Raw genomic sequence first — 18,626 nt, forward strand, 5'->3', positions numbered from 1 at the left:
ATTGACTGTTACAACTTGGTAATTGCAAGGCATAAAATAAATAGTGGAATGTCTCGCCATTTCTTTAAAAGAAAATATCATCTTATTTTCAGGATATGGGTAATATTCTACACTTTCACATACTTGTTTTACTGAGGTAGGTTTTAAGAAGAACTGTAAGTCAGGTAAATAAACTTGGAGCACTATATAGTACTAATGTAATACATACAAATGGTTTCTCGCCGGTCTATATGTTAGAGGGAAGTAAAGCCTTTAAGTATGTCACCTAATATCATACGACTTGTCCGTTAAGGTCACAGTTCTGAGAAAGAATAGTGCTAACCTTGCTTTTCAGCCTCAGTTATATTTTTAATCAGTTAAAAAATAAAAAATGCTGCCCTTGTCATTTTGTCGAGGAGCGAATGCGCAATGGCACCAACAAAATAAAGCAGCCGCGTCAGTTTTATTTTTGTTGCAGTTTTCTTTTGGCCTTGCTATACAGCATCGCTAAATACCCCTGACAGCCTATAGGTCCCAAAAGCGAGACATATTTGCTTTGCCAAATGCCAATGCTTGATTTATTAAGAGGTCTGCATATTTAGGGACAGATTAACTGATAAAGTAGAGGAATTATCATCAGGTTTCAGCATACAAGTGTAAACCCTCAATGAGTTCTATAGAAGCTTCACCCGATGCACTATCTCGCACACCTAAAGTTAGCCTAATGAAAATTGGCAGTAAATTATATTTTACAGAGTTTTATATAGCGCGAACTTGACCCGATTTAGGGATCAGAGCACTTTACATAGCACCAGTTGCATTACATGAGGACACATTTGTTTTTGTTAGGCACCGGGAGATTAAGTGATTTGCCCAGAATCACAGGATGTTCAGCGTCATTGCAGAGACTCGAACCCAGTTCCCCAGATTCGAGGTAAGCTGCCCTAGCCGTTAGGCCAACTCCTCTCCCTATATACTCCGGGACAGATGATCACATTAAATATTTAGGGATATGTTTCGGATCCCCTGTTAAATATCAGGCTCATTCAATTACGGCCACTTAGCATTTTGTAAAAACCGAATTTTATTTAGTAAGGTTGCTGGCGGGTAGAATGCATAATGACTAGAATTCACAAAATAATGTTGGAGCAGCTCCTAGGTATTCAGGTCCCATTCTGGTGTCAAAGTACTTTGATGAAAGCACATCATGAAATACACATGTTAAAGTTCACAACGTCCAAAGTGGCTTGCGGAATGGTGAAGATTTTAGTTTCGGGTGGAAGACTGAAAATTAAAGCTCAGCAGCAGAAGCCTGGATGTGCACAACAGGATGGACTTCCTTCTACTGTGAGGGAAGTACGATGGTTGGCACATCGTTAAGGCTGAGCAGATTAGGTTTACATGAGCAGTCAGGGACTGTGGCACATACAGTGATGCAGGGGAATGACCCTATTTGCTTTGGTTAAACCTCCCACTCAAGAGTGACAACTAGCAGGGCTGCATGAGAGCCCAATGGCAAAAGCAAAGAAGAAACTGCTTTTTCTACTAACCAATGCAGAATGCGACAAAACAAAATATAAAGATCCGTGGCTGGGGTCGAAATTGAGGGACTATTCAGCAAGCCAAAACCTGAAAGTGGGTCGCCAAAACAAGCCAATGGCTGCCAGTTACCGATGGAGGCTCACAAAGTTGGTTTAAACAGCCTTTACTCTTAAGATTTTACTTCCTAGTACATTTTCCACACATTGTTTACATCGTAAAGACTGTTGGCACGCAGGTCTTTACAACGCAAGACAAAATCACGCATTTGAAGATCATTAAAAAAAGGGGGCTTGGGAAACCTCCCCCCAAAAATATAATATGTTTAAATACTACCAAATGCGTAAATGACAAATGGAATTAACAAGCATCTGCAAGAGTTTGAGCTTTTCGCATTGTAAATGGCAATGCCTTTTATTTATGTGTTTTAAATACTTGCAAGAGGCGCCTAAACACGCACTTTGTACTTAACACATTATCACAATCTAACCCATTAATACTTACTTAATAAGTTAACCCATAAGCACCCACGTTACCTGCCTTATGTGAAGGCAAGCCCTTTTCTGCCCTCACTCATTCTCGCAAGACGAACATGCCAAATGTCCAACGATGTCACTACCAAAACCTTTGGTTTACAACATACAAATGCCAATTCACCGTGTTCAGCTCCTTGTGTGCGCTTGCGGTTCATAATTAATTAGCAGCTGCACATGTTGGGATCAGCTGTTGATTCTAGATACTTATTCAATTACTGCACATCTTTTGCAAAAAGGGAAGAAAGGCAATCCCAAATTCCCTCAAGTCATTTTAGAGTACGGCATGGCCATCGGGCAAAAAGCATTTATCAAATAGACTTGCAAAAATATTCATGGGAGGGGCATGGAGGAGGGTGTAGGGTTCATATTTGGAGATGAAACCGTAGCGCTTATAGTACAGAACAATGAATAGCGTTTCAGAGTTTTTTCTGACTCTACTAAGGGTACCATGAGGATTTCAAGATGAGGTGTTATTCCATAGGGAGATCAGTAAGAGCCATGTCAAAGGAGGTACTGAAGTGGGTTCAGAAGAGCAGCATGACAATAAATTGTCGGAAGCATGTTCTTTCTATTCTATGTAAAAGAAGTGTTAATAACTTCATATGTAATCCTGAAGGTAGAAACAATTTAATCAACTATGGACGTTGTTTAATACCCGTTTCCAGCTTCCTGTTAAGCTGAATATGGTTGCTAATTGTCTTATCTTTTACTGTACTTTTTGATGCTTTGTTTTATACACAAGTTAGACTTTAAGCTTCCCGACATGCTGTGTATGGGTTTTTTAACAGAAAGTTGACAAAATTGTAGTAACATTGGTTCAAAATTTGGTTGTTAAATAAGGGACATAATGAAGAAAGTGAGAGGGGTATGTCTGTAGTAAGGATGGGTAAGACCACCAGATTAGTCCATGTGACCGGAACATTACATTTCCCAACTTAAAATTTATCTAAGAAATCAATTCATTATGGGCATTGAAGAAAGAGTTCCCTACAAGTGAACAATCAGGACTAGAAAACAATTACAGTTAAAAGAAAGATAGATCTGTAAACATGGAAGTCTCACTGACATGAAGCAATTTGGTAACCTTAAGGATGGGCCTTATTTTAGAGATTAAGAAAGGAATTTTCGAGAAGAGTCCACATAGTGGGCATCCAGAGGCACAAGAAAGACCATTTTGAGGAAGGGCTTAAATGTGCAATTGTAAAAGGACCACCAAAATGGCATTTTGTAAGGTTGTAAAATGGGATTTATGATGGTGCACCCAAAACTGACAACTAGACAGCGCATGCGCTGCCCAGGCGCGACCTAAAAATGAGGTCAGACTTCATTTTGCGCCTGAGAGCGGCAATGCATGAATTCTTTCTACAGATCTATCACACGTATAGCGTAGCACGTTGGTTGCTGAACGCAGGATTCATGGACACATCATTACTGTTTTTTTGCACAGGCTGATAACCCCCACACAAGTTTGTACTTCAATCCACTGCACCCCTGGACAGTGACAGTTCGTTCTTCGCTCGAGTCAACCCCCTCCAAGTCTCTGAAGAAAAAAAGTCAGATCAAGTGTCACTTAGCACTGCTGAAAGCCTTTCTTCCTTTTGGCGAAAAAGACCTCTGGTTTACATCTGAGGATTTTTTGAGTCCAGATTAGTTCAAGATGAGGACATGCACGATGGTCTAGGATAAATGTCCGTGCTAACCAGTTACGCAAGAGCAACTAATTTTCAGTTCGTAGCATTGGCAGAAATCGCTCATCCAAAAGAAAAAGCAACCAAAGATGGTCTCCATCCAGGTCCCCCTATATCCATAGCCCAGTTTTCAGCTTCACAGCTACTTTTAAGCCACCGTCCTAAAAAGGTTCAGAGGTGTGCCACCTCTGGTGAAGATGGATGTGCAGTGGCAGAGGGAGGGGTAACCGTGACTGGCACTAGGTGTCAAACCAGAGACATGGACCTGGACGGGCTTAGAGGGCACCGGTTCATCCACTTCCATCTTTCGTCCAGAGTCATTTTCCAAGCATCTCTCATAAGAGAAACTATCCTCCTGCTACAAGAAGCATAAACCATGGTGCGCAAGGAAATATTCCTGCCCTCTTCATTCCCTTTCTCCTCGTTGCATTTTCCTCTGAGGTGTTTTCGGTATTGTTCTTGCTTCCGGTCTTTCGCCATTTTCAGAATGTGGCTCTCTTGTTCTGCTGTGTTTCACGACCTTCCTCTGCTGAATTTTCACAGTTTCCATCTGCTCCTGTGTCTCTTCCCGTCCTGCGTTTTTAGCTTTCCATGTCTCTTCCTCTGCAGGTTTCAGTCTCTTGCTGGGTCTCTTCTTCCACGGTGTGTCCAGTCTGCTGTGACTGTTGGTCTGCGGTGTTTTCGGTTTGGTCGTTTTAATCTGGCCACATCCACCGACATTAAACATGATCCCACTTCAAGTGCCCTCCAGATGGTTGGTGGAAGCAGGTCACAGTCAGCAGAACCCCACAAAATTATGTTTGAAGTCAGAGTGAAGCTGAGGAGTAAAACCCCTGCAGATCTATTTAACAGATTGGCCTGCATGTGGAGCGGTGCAGTGCGTGCTTCACTCCAGTGGTGGCATTCTTACATTTAGAAAGAGAGGGATGCCTACTACTCATATGCTCTGAACTAGAATCTTCTGCCGTCATGCAGTAGTGACCATGGTATGCAGGGGGCATTATTTACGGATCTCCTGGACTATTCTTTCTGCCAATAACATCACAGTGAGTTAAAACACAAGCACATTATGGTAAGAACTAGTATTTAAGCAGGATTCGTTGATATCCTGCTAGGAGCAAACCCGACCGCATGCCAGGCCAATTGTATTAAGGATGGATGTATGTCGGTGCTCTAATCACAGAGATTTGGCACTGGAAATTAACAGGCATTCTTTATATTATTTCCTTTCTTGCAGCTGCTTTGTTTTGGCATGTGTTGTCTGTAAATAAAGTGTAGATTTTCTTTGCCATTTCGTTCTACTTTTCTATCCTCAACACTTCAGATTTTCCTTAGAGTTGTCTGTCTGGTGTCTGGTATAATCAAGCCATAACACTTGCAGAGTTTCAGAAACTTATATTGCACAACTATTCACAATGCATTTACCAATACTTTTTTTGTGTGTGAATGCGCTCTCCATGGAGCACAGGAGCTGCTTGAGAACTCCCACAGCCCTGGCTGTAGCGAAACCAAAGCAGCCTTGGAGAAGAACGCACACCTGAATAAATGAAAGAATGAAATACTACTTCTGTGGGAGCCTTGGAACCCAAAATCCACTGCACTCCAAAATCTAATTGCATCAGGATTTACCTTAATTGAACCCACTCCACACTCCTTGATCTGGACGTAGAATACTACATCCACACCCCAATACAAAGGTGCCCCAAATAATATAATTAAATCATGAGTGGGTCAGGACAATCGATAGGGAGGGAGGGGAGGCAGTTGCCATGCTGGTATGCCGAACCAAACAAAAGCGGACGCTGCCATATTTATACAAGGACGGGGTGGGGAGATAATGAGGACAGCATTGCAGCATGTCCGAGCCCTCGGAGCGGCGCGAACTGCTGTTAAAACAAAATTAAGTGGTGCATGTGAAATGTAAGCATGAACAACATGGGCGGGACGGAGAGGAGGGGCTACGAGCAGCAGGCACCATTCATTAGTTTGTGTTAATTTTGGCAGTAGTGCATAACAAGAAATGAGGGGCTGCTGTTCTGGAACCTTAAGGTGCCTCACATAGGAAAGCATGACTCGTCTGCAGGACAAAATAATGATAATAGCGCTTGCAGACTAAATTAGACATACCGTGTATCAACTGAAGTAAAAGGGCCAGTCCTCATGGGAGGTAACAAATGGAGAGAGGGTGGTACCAAGGCAGGACTAACAAGCCTCATAATGAATCAGAAGCCAGCGTTTACGAAGGACAATGACCGAAGCAAATTACAAATAAGGGCGGAGAGTGTGTGAGGCTTTCACAGCATACTCTACAACAGCATGCCTCGCAGAGCGAGCAGCGCATGTGCAGTGCCGCTCGGCTTGACCTAAAAAATGTATTAAGAGTTAATGTATACATTTTTAACAGAAGGTGGCAGTGTTACTCTGTGAGAATTTTTCACAGCCAATAAGCCTGGTAAAGTATGCATGGTAGTGGAATGCGTGGTGAAGGTGTTTCTAATGTGAATGAATGTAAATGCGTGGTAGTGGTACGCGTTGTGAAATGTGCGATGTAAAGACGTGAGTGGTGAAGGAAGGCGTGGTAATGTCATACAAAGTTTCTTTGTCCATGTTGTGTGGTGAGCATTTGGCGATGACAAATGCTCTCGCCAGACAACTACAGTGGTCTGTAAGCGACATTTCTTTCAAGCTGTGTGTGATACATCTGTGAGCTATGATGAATGATCCTGGCCTGGCAGCTGTTGAAAACATGCAAAATGATGCATAAGTGCTCTTTAAGTCTGATCGTTCATTCAGACAAAGAGAATTGGTGAAAAAGCACATTTTGTCTATTCAATAGCGTATCTAGTTATGGAAGTGAAAACATGAAACGGAGCGAAAAAGTGCCAAGGACTGAAAAATTGCATTGTTCAAGATGGGACCTCAAAAACCTTAGCACTACATAAGGCCGTCGGTTTAAGTCAATGTTGTTGTGAGCCAACCATGTATGTTTGGACCAGAATCAACATGCATGTGAATCTTGGCCAATTCTTACACCACATTTATTCTCGCTCACTGATACTGCTTAAATAAAATCTCCTCAGTGGCAGAACTTTATTTTAAACACGCAATAGGGACGATTTGCTAATATCGATCGGCACATGCACAAAAGCAACCCAGCTCCGTTTACATTGTAAATGTTTACAGGCTAAAAATGTCTTAATGTAAAGTGAACCTGCAGCCTGCCCCCGACGTGACCTACGCTGATCTTTTATGCCATCTGTATACGAATCAGCACCTCTTCAGCAGTGGTCTTCAAACTTTTTAATACCGCACCCCGCGGAGGGAAAAAAATAAATAAAAACACTGGGGCCCCCCGTTTAGAATTTCAATATTAAACTGGCAATGTTTAAGTACGCCTAGACTTATTTAAATATTGCAGTTAAGTTCTGCTACCGTTTTAAAAATACAATCAAATGCATGATTGACAAACATTCTATTCTGGTCGGGCAGTCATTACTAACATATAAAAGTATCTACAGTGTGATTATTAGAAATAGGGGTGGAGGTTTTGAAGAATAGTTTGAGTCCCTTTCCTTTCAACACCTTCTCCCAGCTAGGATATAAATGACAAAAGATGTTAGAGATGGCCCATTACAGAGCGGCTTACTGAAGCTAATTTTTTCTGCTTAAAACAAAGCACTTAGCATAATGCTGCTTTTGACCAGAGCCTGGCACCCCTCATGGGATCAGTGGAGGCCCTCGTATGGGGGCTCTCCCCCAGTTTGAAGACCCCTGCTCTACAGTCTTTCTCCCTGTAGGCAAATGTAAAATGTTGAGAGGATTTTGCAATCCCCGTAAACCATTAATTTCGAGCTAGCTTTGATTCTCAGGGCAGAGCAACCAGCAACCGCTTGCAAAAACCTGTTCATACAGTTCACAAACATATGAATATCAACTTGTGCAAACTATCAAAATTAATTCTTGAATATTTACGATTACTTTGTTTTGTAGGTTCACTCTTTTTTGGACTTTCACACATTTGTTTCAACTCACGCAATGAACATCCATTGCTATTTTTCATCCTGCAAGATAAATGTCTCAATTTCCAAAATAGACACCAGTAAAATGCAAATAGCTTTCCTATAACAGCAATAATACAGCTTTTCAAAGTTTCAACTGCTAGACACTTGATAGTCAACATATATTTCACATCTACTGGGCTTCTCAAGGCTTATACGTATTTCTGATCCTACAAGTCTGCATTAAATTGCTATACAAGGAAGCCTGGCTTACTTTGTGTTTTGAACAAGCAGGAAATTGGGCTATGTCCTCGGCCCAGGGTTGCTAAATTGCTGCCAAATTCTATTGATGTTAGAGCTATAAATCTGGGCAGTTATCAGAAACTAAAGTATTTGTTCTCTGAAGCATCACTTTTTTTTCCAGATGCTAAAAGGACGTCACCTTACCTCTATATTTATCACTTTTTGTGTTGGATTGTCGATCAGGAACCGGGAAAGTGTACCAGGGGCAGTTCTGTAAGTTAATATGATTGAGTTTTTGGGGTCTTGGCACCACTGAATAAACAGTTCACGTGAAAAACCACACTGCAAATCGGGCTGGCTGGCAAGGACCACTTTCGGGCTAGGCACTCGAGCAAGATCAGCAAAACCATGGCACAAAGAGAGATGTCGAAACTGGAACGGATTATTTCTTTTGTCTTCGAAACACCTCATCAGTTTGTCACTCATCCATTCTACCTACAATGAAAAACACATGTGAGGAAAGGCCAAGTTAAAAAAAAATGACCATACATTGTGCTCAACATTTTATCTAGTTACTAATCTGCCCTGGTACTTGCTAACCGTCAAAATGTTAGTACAACAGCCTTGAACTTTCGGTCCTTCCAGTAACTGGTGAGATGGATTTTGGAAGATACAGCCCTCTGTCAGCATCATCATTGGAGTACACATACAGTAAGCAGGACCAATCAATCTTGAATTCTGTAAAAGGGATCTTAAGACTTGTCTTGGAAAATAAAGTGAATGTGACATGTTGCTGGTGTGAAGTGATAGAAGGTAGGAAAGGACAAAGTTGCAGAGAGCATATTAGTTATTCCTCAGCTATGGGTCAGATGCATTTATATATGTCTTTCCCTTTGCTGAGGACTCTCTGTAAAAGTAATACAGTGGAAGAGTTGTAGGAGGTCACAGTTTGGACTCTGTAGTCTCTAGATAAGAGGACTGGTGCATTAGGATATCTAAAAGTGTATCTAACAATTACTAGGCAAGGTCAGATGGTGAAGGGGGAGAATTATTGGGGTATGTGGAAGACAAAGGAAAAAAGCACCATAAATGTAGACCCCGACATAAAGTTGTTTTTATTCTAGACACATTTCTCTCAATATACACTTAAGTATGGGTTATATCTTTTTTCCACCCTCCTCCTTGCTGTGCGTAGAAGAGAGCTCCAAAGGCGGCTGCCAACCCAAACAATGGAAATGTTAACTTGGGATCTTTACCCAGACCAGACAGTCAAACATTTTTGTTAAAACATAATTTTAGACACTATCCAAAGAAAAGCTGTGGCTTCATTCCCTTCAGTAAAATGTTATTCTATTGCTACCTTGAAGAGCCAGGTTAGTCGTTTCGTAGCCTAATATTAATCAGGACAAACTCCGTGATGAAATAGTTTGTTTGAAAAATTTGGCCTCTCCTTCCCTCCTGGACCATCAGAGACCAGGGGCTCTCTGGATACTATGAGATCTTTGCCTGGACTAGAAATGGCCGTATTAAGCATATCCATAACTCTAAGTATATTAGTCTCGAAAACAACCAATAACACCACCCTAGGAGCGCAAATGACCTCAGAAAATACATTATCCTTAAACATCTTCAATTTAAGAAAAAGCTGAAATCCCACCTCTATAAAGAGCACTAAATTGAGACACGCTAACTTGTGTGCTTGTCCTCACAGTACTGAGCAGCCCCCGTTCAAATACAATCTCTGATTATATCTCTGTCTTTACCCATACAAAGCACTCCGCAGCCTTAATTTCTTTGGTTTATGCTATACAAATACAAACCACATACAAATCAGAATGCTCCCACAGGAGAGATCAGGATCATCATAGTGCTGCTGCATAAATTTGTTGGAACTCGAGATAAAATAGGCAGAATGAAGTGAACGTGTTGTACAAGCACTGTGGGGCCCACAAAGGAATAACAGTCAAACCATGATTCCACCAGGGCAGATAAAATGAGATCTTCATCCACAGGTTTGTTTGGGAATGAATTGGCAGTGAAGGTCTACTTTTGGTTGCTAGCTTGAGGCTTTATATTATCTGTTGAGTATATAGCATGTTCCCATGACACTGACACTGTTGTTGCACTTGCTTACTGATGCTGTGCGTGCTGGAAACACTATTTTGTGAACTGTAACGGTTTTTGATCTGTAACACCAACAGAACAATCTGCCTCAATTTCTGAATTTCATCATCGTCATGGGTCCCAAATAAGGAACCCACAGAAAAGATATTTTTGTCGATCCTCTATATGAAAGTCTAAAATCCTAGACCAAATGTTCCTTGTAACATACATACACTAACTACAAGAGCAACTTTTAAAACATCTACTTTAAACAAGTGTCAGACTTGCAGAGATAACTTTCTATTTAAGTAGGTCACATAAAAGGTGGACATTGATTTGGATAAAATTCTAATACATTGAGGTTTTTTGTTGACGGTTTAACTCTTTGCTTTTCCCTAATCCGTAAAATAATGGATGTGCATTGCTATGTATAGTAATCCACTGGGTGAGTGGAGATTGTTGAAAAGCGTCAAGGGTAAACACTGTTGACATATTGTAATATGCATATAAAAATAATTTCAATTCATAGTCCATAAATATGCTTAATTTGAAAAACTGTTAGTGCCAGGGCTCAAGATAGTTCTCAGGAAGATATTGTGGTCGACTCTTCCCACTGTCCTTATCAGCACTGCAAAATACAAACTAATACACAAGTGTGAGATTTTGGACTATTCCTTCGTCAGCTCAAGCTGTAAAGAAGACCTAGACCCATGAGTTGTATTTTTTTTTTTACTATATTGAACAATTTGTGGAAGAGCTCTGCTTTAAAAAATAAAAAAAAAGGCAGACAGATCCACCACGTGATGGACAGGCGTGAGTAAAGTACCAGTGTTCTGAAATAAGTGCCGGTGCCAAGCACCGAGCACAAATTAGGAACTGGCATAAAAGAATATAAAAATCTGTTTAATGTACTAACAACCAATCAAGCTTTTAACATTTACACACATCACTGCATATCTACTGACCGTCTTCTATCAGTTCTTTTACAGTGAAAACTGTGGTTATGCAGTATTAAACTTGTTCTTAACCGCATGCGTGAGGCGGCTTTTTTCGCGCTGTGCGGCTTTTTTTAAAAAGCCGCGTTACATGACTAGCTGAGCTCGTCATGAGCATACGAGCGGCGCAACTCATGACGAGCTCAGCTCGTCATGAGCATGGAAGGGGTTAATTGCCACTAGATACAATTTTGACCAAAGCACAATGATGGCTGGGGAAGAGAGAAAAGAAAGGGTCCATGACTTTCTGTTCTCCAAATTGACACCTCTGGCTCTGCTTTTGTCCTACATCTGAGACGGTTTTTAAAAAACGGTATGGGATGGTACAAGATGCATATCAAATATGGCATTTTCTGGAAATTGCAAATGTTGACCTAGGATATTAAACATATCAATAGTTTTAAATATGTAACCTTGAATTGGGTTGGTTTGCCTACAAGTCAGTCAACAGAAAACGAACACAAATAAATTATTTACATTCCATTTAATACGCACCCAAGTAAGCAAAAATCATCAGGGACTTTCAAAATATTAGAAATGAATGGGTCTGAATGAGCAGTTTGCAGTAAAACATTGGTCATCCGGAAAACAATGTTTGTATTTTCCAGCACCATGAACCATCAAACCTACAAAGGATAGCATATAAATGTGTTGCTCCTATAATAAATTTAGCTTACAAACATTTTTTTTTTCACCCCAAGATCAAGCGTTCCTAAAAAGAATGGATACCAGTCCCTACAAGATCTGAAGATAATGTGTTTCACTACTGCAACTATTGAGGAGTTAGCAAGGGAGTGGAGCAGAAAAAGGTGAATCCGATTAATGGTTTATCTATAATTTGGTCATGGTGATGAGGCTATGAGTAGCATAAACCACATATGTGCAGGATCAAGGAGTCTACCAAAGAGGAATGATGCCTGTATCTAATCTGAAATTCTTAAGGTGTCCTACACTTTAAATCTGTAAGTCACCGTGCGAAAATTGAGCTCTCTTAAAATAACCCATCAGTCTTCATCTGGGTCCCCTAGATCGATAGGCAATGGCTCCTGCTAGTCAAATCGTGTCACCTGTGTTTCTGTATCAGACACCACTTGGAACAGATGATCACTCATTCTTCACTTCCTGGGCAGGTTTAACATGTTAAACATAAGCCCCTTGTCGAAGATACAGGTTTCCTCAGGTTCTGCTTGAATAACTCCACCCCTATAATTTCAGGTGCTGAACTTAACATTGCAAATATAGATGACGCACAGGTCTAATAAGTGTCAAATCCTGCTGAAGATTAGAAGCCCTGTAAAGGAGAACAAAAGAGACACTAAATGGATTGCTGAGCAGAGAGCTCCTCACGAGCTATGATAACCACCTTTGAAGTGTAAGCACGAGTTAGTCTGCAAGGGTTCCGATTGGAATGGGCAAAAATATAAACTAAAGTGGCCCCTTGGTGACAAGCATTCTTTGAGTCCTTGAAGCCAACACTGCACTGAGATGTTAAGGAGCAAAGTGTTAATTTAAACGGCCTCCAAATTAAGGTTTTATTTGTTTGGAATTATGTCTACAAGATAAAACAAGCTGAAGGCAACAGGAATATAAAATAAAATGCCCGTGATTAGGCCTTGTGTTCGGCAAGTATTCTTTTTTTTTTATTGAAAGAAGGAAAAACGAAGTACAAGGCAAAAAAAGAATCAGTATACATGGACATGTGTTCACATAGGAGGACACCCAGACACAATATTCTACAACAGATCAATAGTACACATTGTGGGGAGGGGGCCAGCGGGTAAACAAATTTAAGGATAACAGAAAGTACACAAGACATGGAATGCCGGGTCAGGGGGACAGAGGGACTTCGGGGTCGTCCATGAACGGAGGCGCACATAGATTTCCACGGTATGCGTTCCATTGGCTCCAGATACTATTCCATTTTCTAGGTTTGCCCCGCGCCACATACACAGTCTTCTCTCTGAACATACACCAGTCCATATTCTCCTTCCACACAGACACCGTGGGCGGGCGCTGGGAACCCCACAACTGCGCTACATCTCTTTTGGCAATCATATTCCCCAGGGTCGCCCACTGCGTCTGGGCCACACCATAATCATTAGGCTCCCACACATTCAACAGGCACCGTCTGGCTTCGGGCTGCAGCACCACCCCCGTAACTCTACCCATCACTGCATGCACATTATTCCAGAACTGCACCACCTCCGGACACTCCCAAAGTATATGGAGGAAAGTACCAAGCATCACACAACCACGCTTACATAACCCGTCCGAGGAATAACCCTTGCGAATCAAGTGCGGACCAGCGATATATACACGATGTAAGATCTTGAGCTGAACGAAACGGAGACGGGCAGGGATTGCGACTTCCTTAGGCGAGGATAATGCAGCTTGCCAATCCTCGTCATCCAGCTCCAAACCATCGCCGGTCCAGATCTCCCTAAGATGCACCAACAGATCCACTCGGGTGTTGATCAACTTCTTATATATCAGGGCAATGGTTCTGCAAGTATTCTTGAGTAATGAATCAAGGAAGAATCCTTCACCCAAATTATTTTTTTTAAAATAAGGCTTCATACAAAATTTAATCTGGACACATTATCACACGCAAATAAAATAAACACACATATTTGTATATACATATTTACTGTTTACACAAGAACAGACCTGGGATTTGGAGAACTCCACTACATTGTAGCTAACATTGTTGAGCAGAGCGAGAGAGTAAACACCGAGTCCAGCATCTTTTGTTCTCCAGATCTGATCGAGGAGCTGTGCCAGTTCCAGAACCCTTCCTGCAGTGTCGACGGCTATCAACACATTACCATCGGCACGTAATGTTTCCAGAACATTGGCTGCGTAAAATCAAATGAAGAGACTTTTAAAAGGGTTATATTTCAGGTTAAAGATATGGACTCTGAGAGGCTAATGGGGCACATCTGGATATAACTTCAAAGCATAGCATACTAAAGACCATAGTAATAGCAAACTAAAATATCAGTAGCTCCTGGTGGCGTTCTACCGTTAAGTGTTTTTATAGAAGCCAAAACGCACTTGATGAGTGGCTCAACAGTCTTCATGTAGGTAGCCTTTTGCCATGGTGGGCAAGGGTGCTAGAGAGACATACATTCATGAACTATATTACCAGCAGAAACCCGACAGAGGTCAAAGTATACATATGCATAGCAAATAATGTGCATATCAACAGTTAACAATCTTATTAGATATTGAGGCTTGAAGGTGATTAGCTCTTTAATGTCAAAACGTGTAATGTATGATGAGGTATCTATAGAAGCCAGTCTGTTTTGGGGGGCAAAAATTGTTGTCAGGGTACCAAAATGCATTAGAGGTCAAGTGTGTGTAGGTGCCAGAAAGAATAAGTCAAAGCTTCATATTCGGCTCAAGTGAAAGAATGGTGAAGAAGATAATGTGATCCGTACATACATGCTAAGCTTTTACAAATCTACAGGTGACACAAAAATGTGCACAGAGGAAGGTGGCACGGATTGGGGTGGCGTGTAAAGAAAAAGAAACGTAGTTCCCCGCCACGTCTCTCCTCCATCGTCTCTCCCCATCCAGCCGGAACAGGAGGCACCAGGCTCCCCTAAGCCAATCTCAAAGCTGCAGTGCAAGCCTGCGATTGGTCTGAGCGCCGTGGTTCGGCAGCCAGACGGACTGGGAGCATGGGCATGTTCTCCACCCCTGCTGTGAGACAGTCAGGGTGGAGAACATGCAAAGTGTGCATGACTGTTTGGCGGTCCCAAAACAGCCGGCCAAACATTCATTTGCACTTACAGAGTGCCCACCAATCCTCCCCCTGCTCTGTGAGCTGGGCATTGCTAGTTTGACAAGCATAGGTAAACATTGTCATTGTAAGGATTTGGTGGGCCCCTGCACATTGCAAAGATAAATCTTATTGGCTATTTACTACTAATTCAAGCCAGCATAATGCTAAACAATATTTAATTATATGTTAAACTTCAACAGGGTTACACACACACACAAACAGTTTAAATGATATCTTGCCCTGGACCCCTAAAATCGTTAAGATGACATATGGGAGAAAGAGTCAGTGATAGCAGTAGAATGAGATGGAGAGCAGATTAGCTAGAGGAATATAATAGACTGAAAACAAACTAAGTTAGTTCACTTTCCCAGGGGCCTCTTGGAGGGAGAGGTCAATGGGCACTTGCCCATTTTGCCTATGCGGAACAGCACTGAACGGCACACAGACCATAGTGGACTGAGCTAAATCATTCGGAATCACACCGGCCAGCAACCTGAATATGCGAGCCCACATCAATTTTTTGGCCAAAAATGGAAAGTTTCACCCGAGCTACTTGAGAAAACAAACCATTTCTTGATGCAACAGACCTAAACATAGCACTTCAGGATCGAATAAGGATGCTCAGCCCTCTCTGGCCTACCCAAAATCTCAACGGCCCCCCTAAAAGCTTGTCTCAAAGCTGCCGCTAGACTCTTAACAGGCTCAAACAAATTCGACCACATCTCGCCGCACATGAAGGCACTGCACTGACTTAATTTTGAAGCCAGAATCTAACTCAAATTGGCCTCTATCACGCACAAAGCACTGCACTCGTATTCTCCTGCATATCTTGGCCAGAAACGAATATGCTACTTACCAATATGCATCTGTTCTTGGCATGTAGGGCTGCTGACATTCATATCTATTGCATAGATCGCCGCCTAGTGTTGGGTCCGGATGATTGCACATTGTTGTCCTGGAAGAGTCTTCGAAGTATCACGAGATAGGTGGCTCCTCCCCTGGACTACAGTGCGCATGGGCATCGACTCCATCCCCAGATTGTTTTTAGCCATTGTGGCAAAGATGGAGTGTAACGCTGCGAGTGATGACCATGCTAAGAGTAAATGCAAGCGCTGCAGCCGCTACAGGCGCCGGGGAGGAGGGTGGGCGATATGAATGTCAGCAGCCCTACATGCCAAGAACAGATGCATACTGGTAAGTAGCATATTCGGTTCGAGGCATGTGGGCTGCTGAATTCATATCTATTGCATAGAATACATAGCAGTCCCTCCATTATCGGCGGCCGCCTGTGCCAGCTGCAGCAGTTTGAAAAAGTGTTTTTAGAACAGCCTGCCCTACAGCTGCCTGCTGTTTGGAGTGCACATCTACACAGTAGTGTTTAGTAAATGTGTGTGTGGTAGACCATGTGGCTGCTCTACATATGTCTTCTAAAGGAATATTTCCAAGGAAAGCCATGGAGGCCCCCAACTTTCGCGTGGAGTGGGCCCTTGGAGGAACCGTTAATGTGCGCTTGGCTTTTTGATAGCAAATCTGAATGCACTTAACGATCAACCTGGCTATACCTCCTTTGGAAATGGGGTTGCCCTTGTGCTGTGGCAAAAAGGCAACAAACATTTGTTTTGTTTTCCGAAAATCTTTGGTCCTATCTATGTAGTACATTAGAGCTCTCTTGACGTCTAGTGTGTGGAGCATTCTCTCCGCCACTGACTCAGGATTTTGGAAGAACACAGGCAGTTCTATAGTTTGATTGATATGGAACTGTGAAACCACATTAGGAAGAAACTTAGGGTTGGTGCGAAGCACCACCCTGTCGGAGTGAATCTGTATGAATGGCTCTTGGATAGTTAGTGCCTGGAGTTCACTAACGCGTCGCAGCGATGTTATCGCTATTCGAAAAGCCACCTTCCACGTTAGGAACTGAATCTCGCATGAGTGCAGAGGCTCAAAGGGTGGACCCATCAGTCTGGTGAAGACCACATTAAGGTTCCATTCAGGAGCTGGTGGGGTCCGGGGAGGAATAACTCGTTTGAGTCCCTCCAGAAAAGCCTTAATGGCAGGCACCCTGAAGAGTGAGAGATGCTGCCTGTTTTGTAGATAAGTTGCTATTGCGGACAAGTGTATACGAATGGAAGCATAGGCTAGATTGCATTTGTATAGATGTAACATAACAAATGATGTCGTGAGTAGATGCGTCTAGCGGGTTGATGTTGTGGTCTGCGCAATAAATGACAAACCGCTTCCATTTTGCCGCATAACATGCTCTGGTGGTGGGCTTTCTTGCCTCTTTTATGATATTCATACATTCGGGAGGCAAGTTGAGGTAGCCAAATTCTAAGACTTCAGGAGCCAGATCGCCAGGTTGAGCTGTTGCAGATCTGGATGCTGAATGTCGCCATGGCTCTGCGTCAAAAGCCTGGGTGTGAGGTGCAGCCTTTGATGCGGTACCACGGATAGTTCTAGAAACGTGGTGTACCATGGTTGGCGTACCCACGTTGGAACAACCAGGATGAGTGTCATCGAGTGTTGCTTCAGCTTGCGTGCCACCAGCGGTATTAGAGGTGCTGGGGGAAAGCGTATGCAAATATGCCTGACCAGTTCATCCATATCCCATTGCCCTGCGACTGTGGGTGTGGAAACCTGGCGGCAAAGCTTTGGCATTTGGCGGTTTCCTTTGTGGCGAAGAGGTCTATCACTGGATGACCCCACTGCTGAATGTACGGGTGGGGTACTGATGGATGCATCTCCGCTCGTGCATCTGGTGGCTGTACCTGCTGAGCAGGTCCGCCATCTGATTGTCCTTGCCCGGGAGGTGTTCCGCCATGAGGAAGATGTTCCTTTGAATGGCCCACTTCCTCATGCTCTGAGCCAGATGAGACAACTGTGGAGAGTGTGTACCTCCCTGCTTCTGAATGTAGTACATGGCCGTCATGTTGTCCGTCCGGATCAACACGACCTTGTTGCACAGATGTACTCTGAATGCTTTCATCGCCATGAAGATAGCCCTCAGTTCTAGGAGGTTGATGTGCATCTTCTTATGCTGCGTCGTCCATAGTCCCTGCACTGTGTAGTGGAGTACATGAGCTCCCCATCCCTGGAGAGATGCGTCCGTTGTCAGAATAATCTGTGGCACAGGCTCCTGGAACGGTCGGCCCTTTCAAAGGTTTTGTGGATTCCACCAATGCAGAGAGTTGTATGCACGACCGGTCACCAACACTAGGTCTTTTAACTGTCCGTGAGCCTGATTCCACTGACGTGCTAAGCACTCCTGAAGCGGACGCATATGTAGTCTCGCGTGCGGGACTATGAAGATGCAGGAGGCCATCATGCCTATCAACTGCATGAACACTCTTGCCGGAAGCGAGTGTTGCGGTCTGAATTTTTGTAGTAGCAATTGAATGCTGTTGATCCTCACTGAATTTGGCTGTGCTTTGGCTGCCAGAGTGTCTATTGTCGCGCCCAGATACTGCCGTATGTGGGCGGGCTGAAGGTGTGACTTTGGGTCCCAGATCGTGAAGAAGGTGAATGGTGTGGGACATGTGTGCGGCACACTGCTGGGCCGACTTTGCTTGGATAAGCCAGTCGTCCAGATAAGGGTATACATGAATGTTTTGTCTCCGTAGGTGTGCAGCCACTGTCGCCAGGTATTTCGTAAACACCCTGGGTGCTGTTGTCACTCCGAAAGGGAGGACTTTGAATTGGTAATGTTGATCCTGAATGGTGAACCTGAGGTATTTATTGTGTGACGGGTGTAGCGGAAT

The 18,626-nt window shown here is 43.0% G+C and overlaps 1 protein-coding gene across 2 annotated transcripts in view; it reads right to left on the reverse strand.

Moving 5' to 3' along the window:
- The window catches only part of CPSF2 (cleavage and polyadenylation specific factor 2), a 114,498-nt gene that overhangs the window by 55,917 nt on the left and 39,955 nt on the right, over positions 1-18,626 (reverse strand). For both annotated transcript variants that reach the window (XM_078660072.1, XM_078660073.1), the window contains 2 exons: positions 13,749-13,936; positions 8,188-8,478 (listed from right to left, as the gene is read on the reverse strand). In XM_078660072.1, coding sequence (XP_078516198.1) covers positions 8,188-8,478; positions 13,749-13,936 — 479 coding nt within the window. The remainder of the gene's footprint in view (positions 1-8,187; positions 8,479-13,748; positions 13,937-18,626) is intronic.

Source organism: Lissotriton helveticus, chromosome 9 (assembly GCF_964261635.1).
Source record: "Lissotriton helveticus chromosome 9, aLisHel1.1, whole genome shotgun sequence".
Classification (NCBI taxonomy): Eukaryota; Metazoa; Chordata; class Amphibia; order Caudata; family Salamandridae; genus Lissotriton; species Lissotriton helveticus.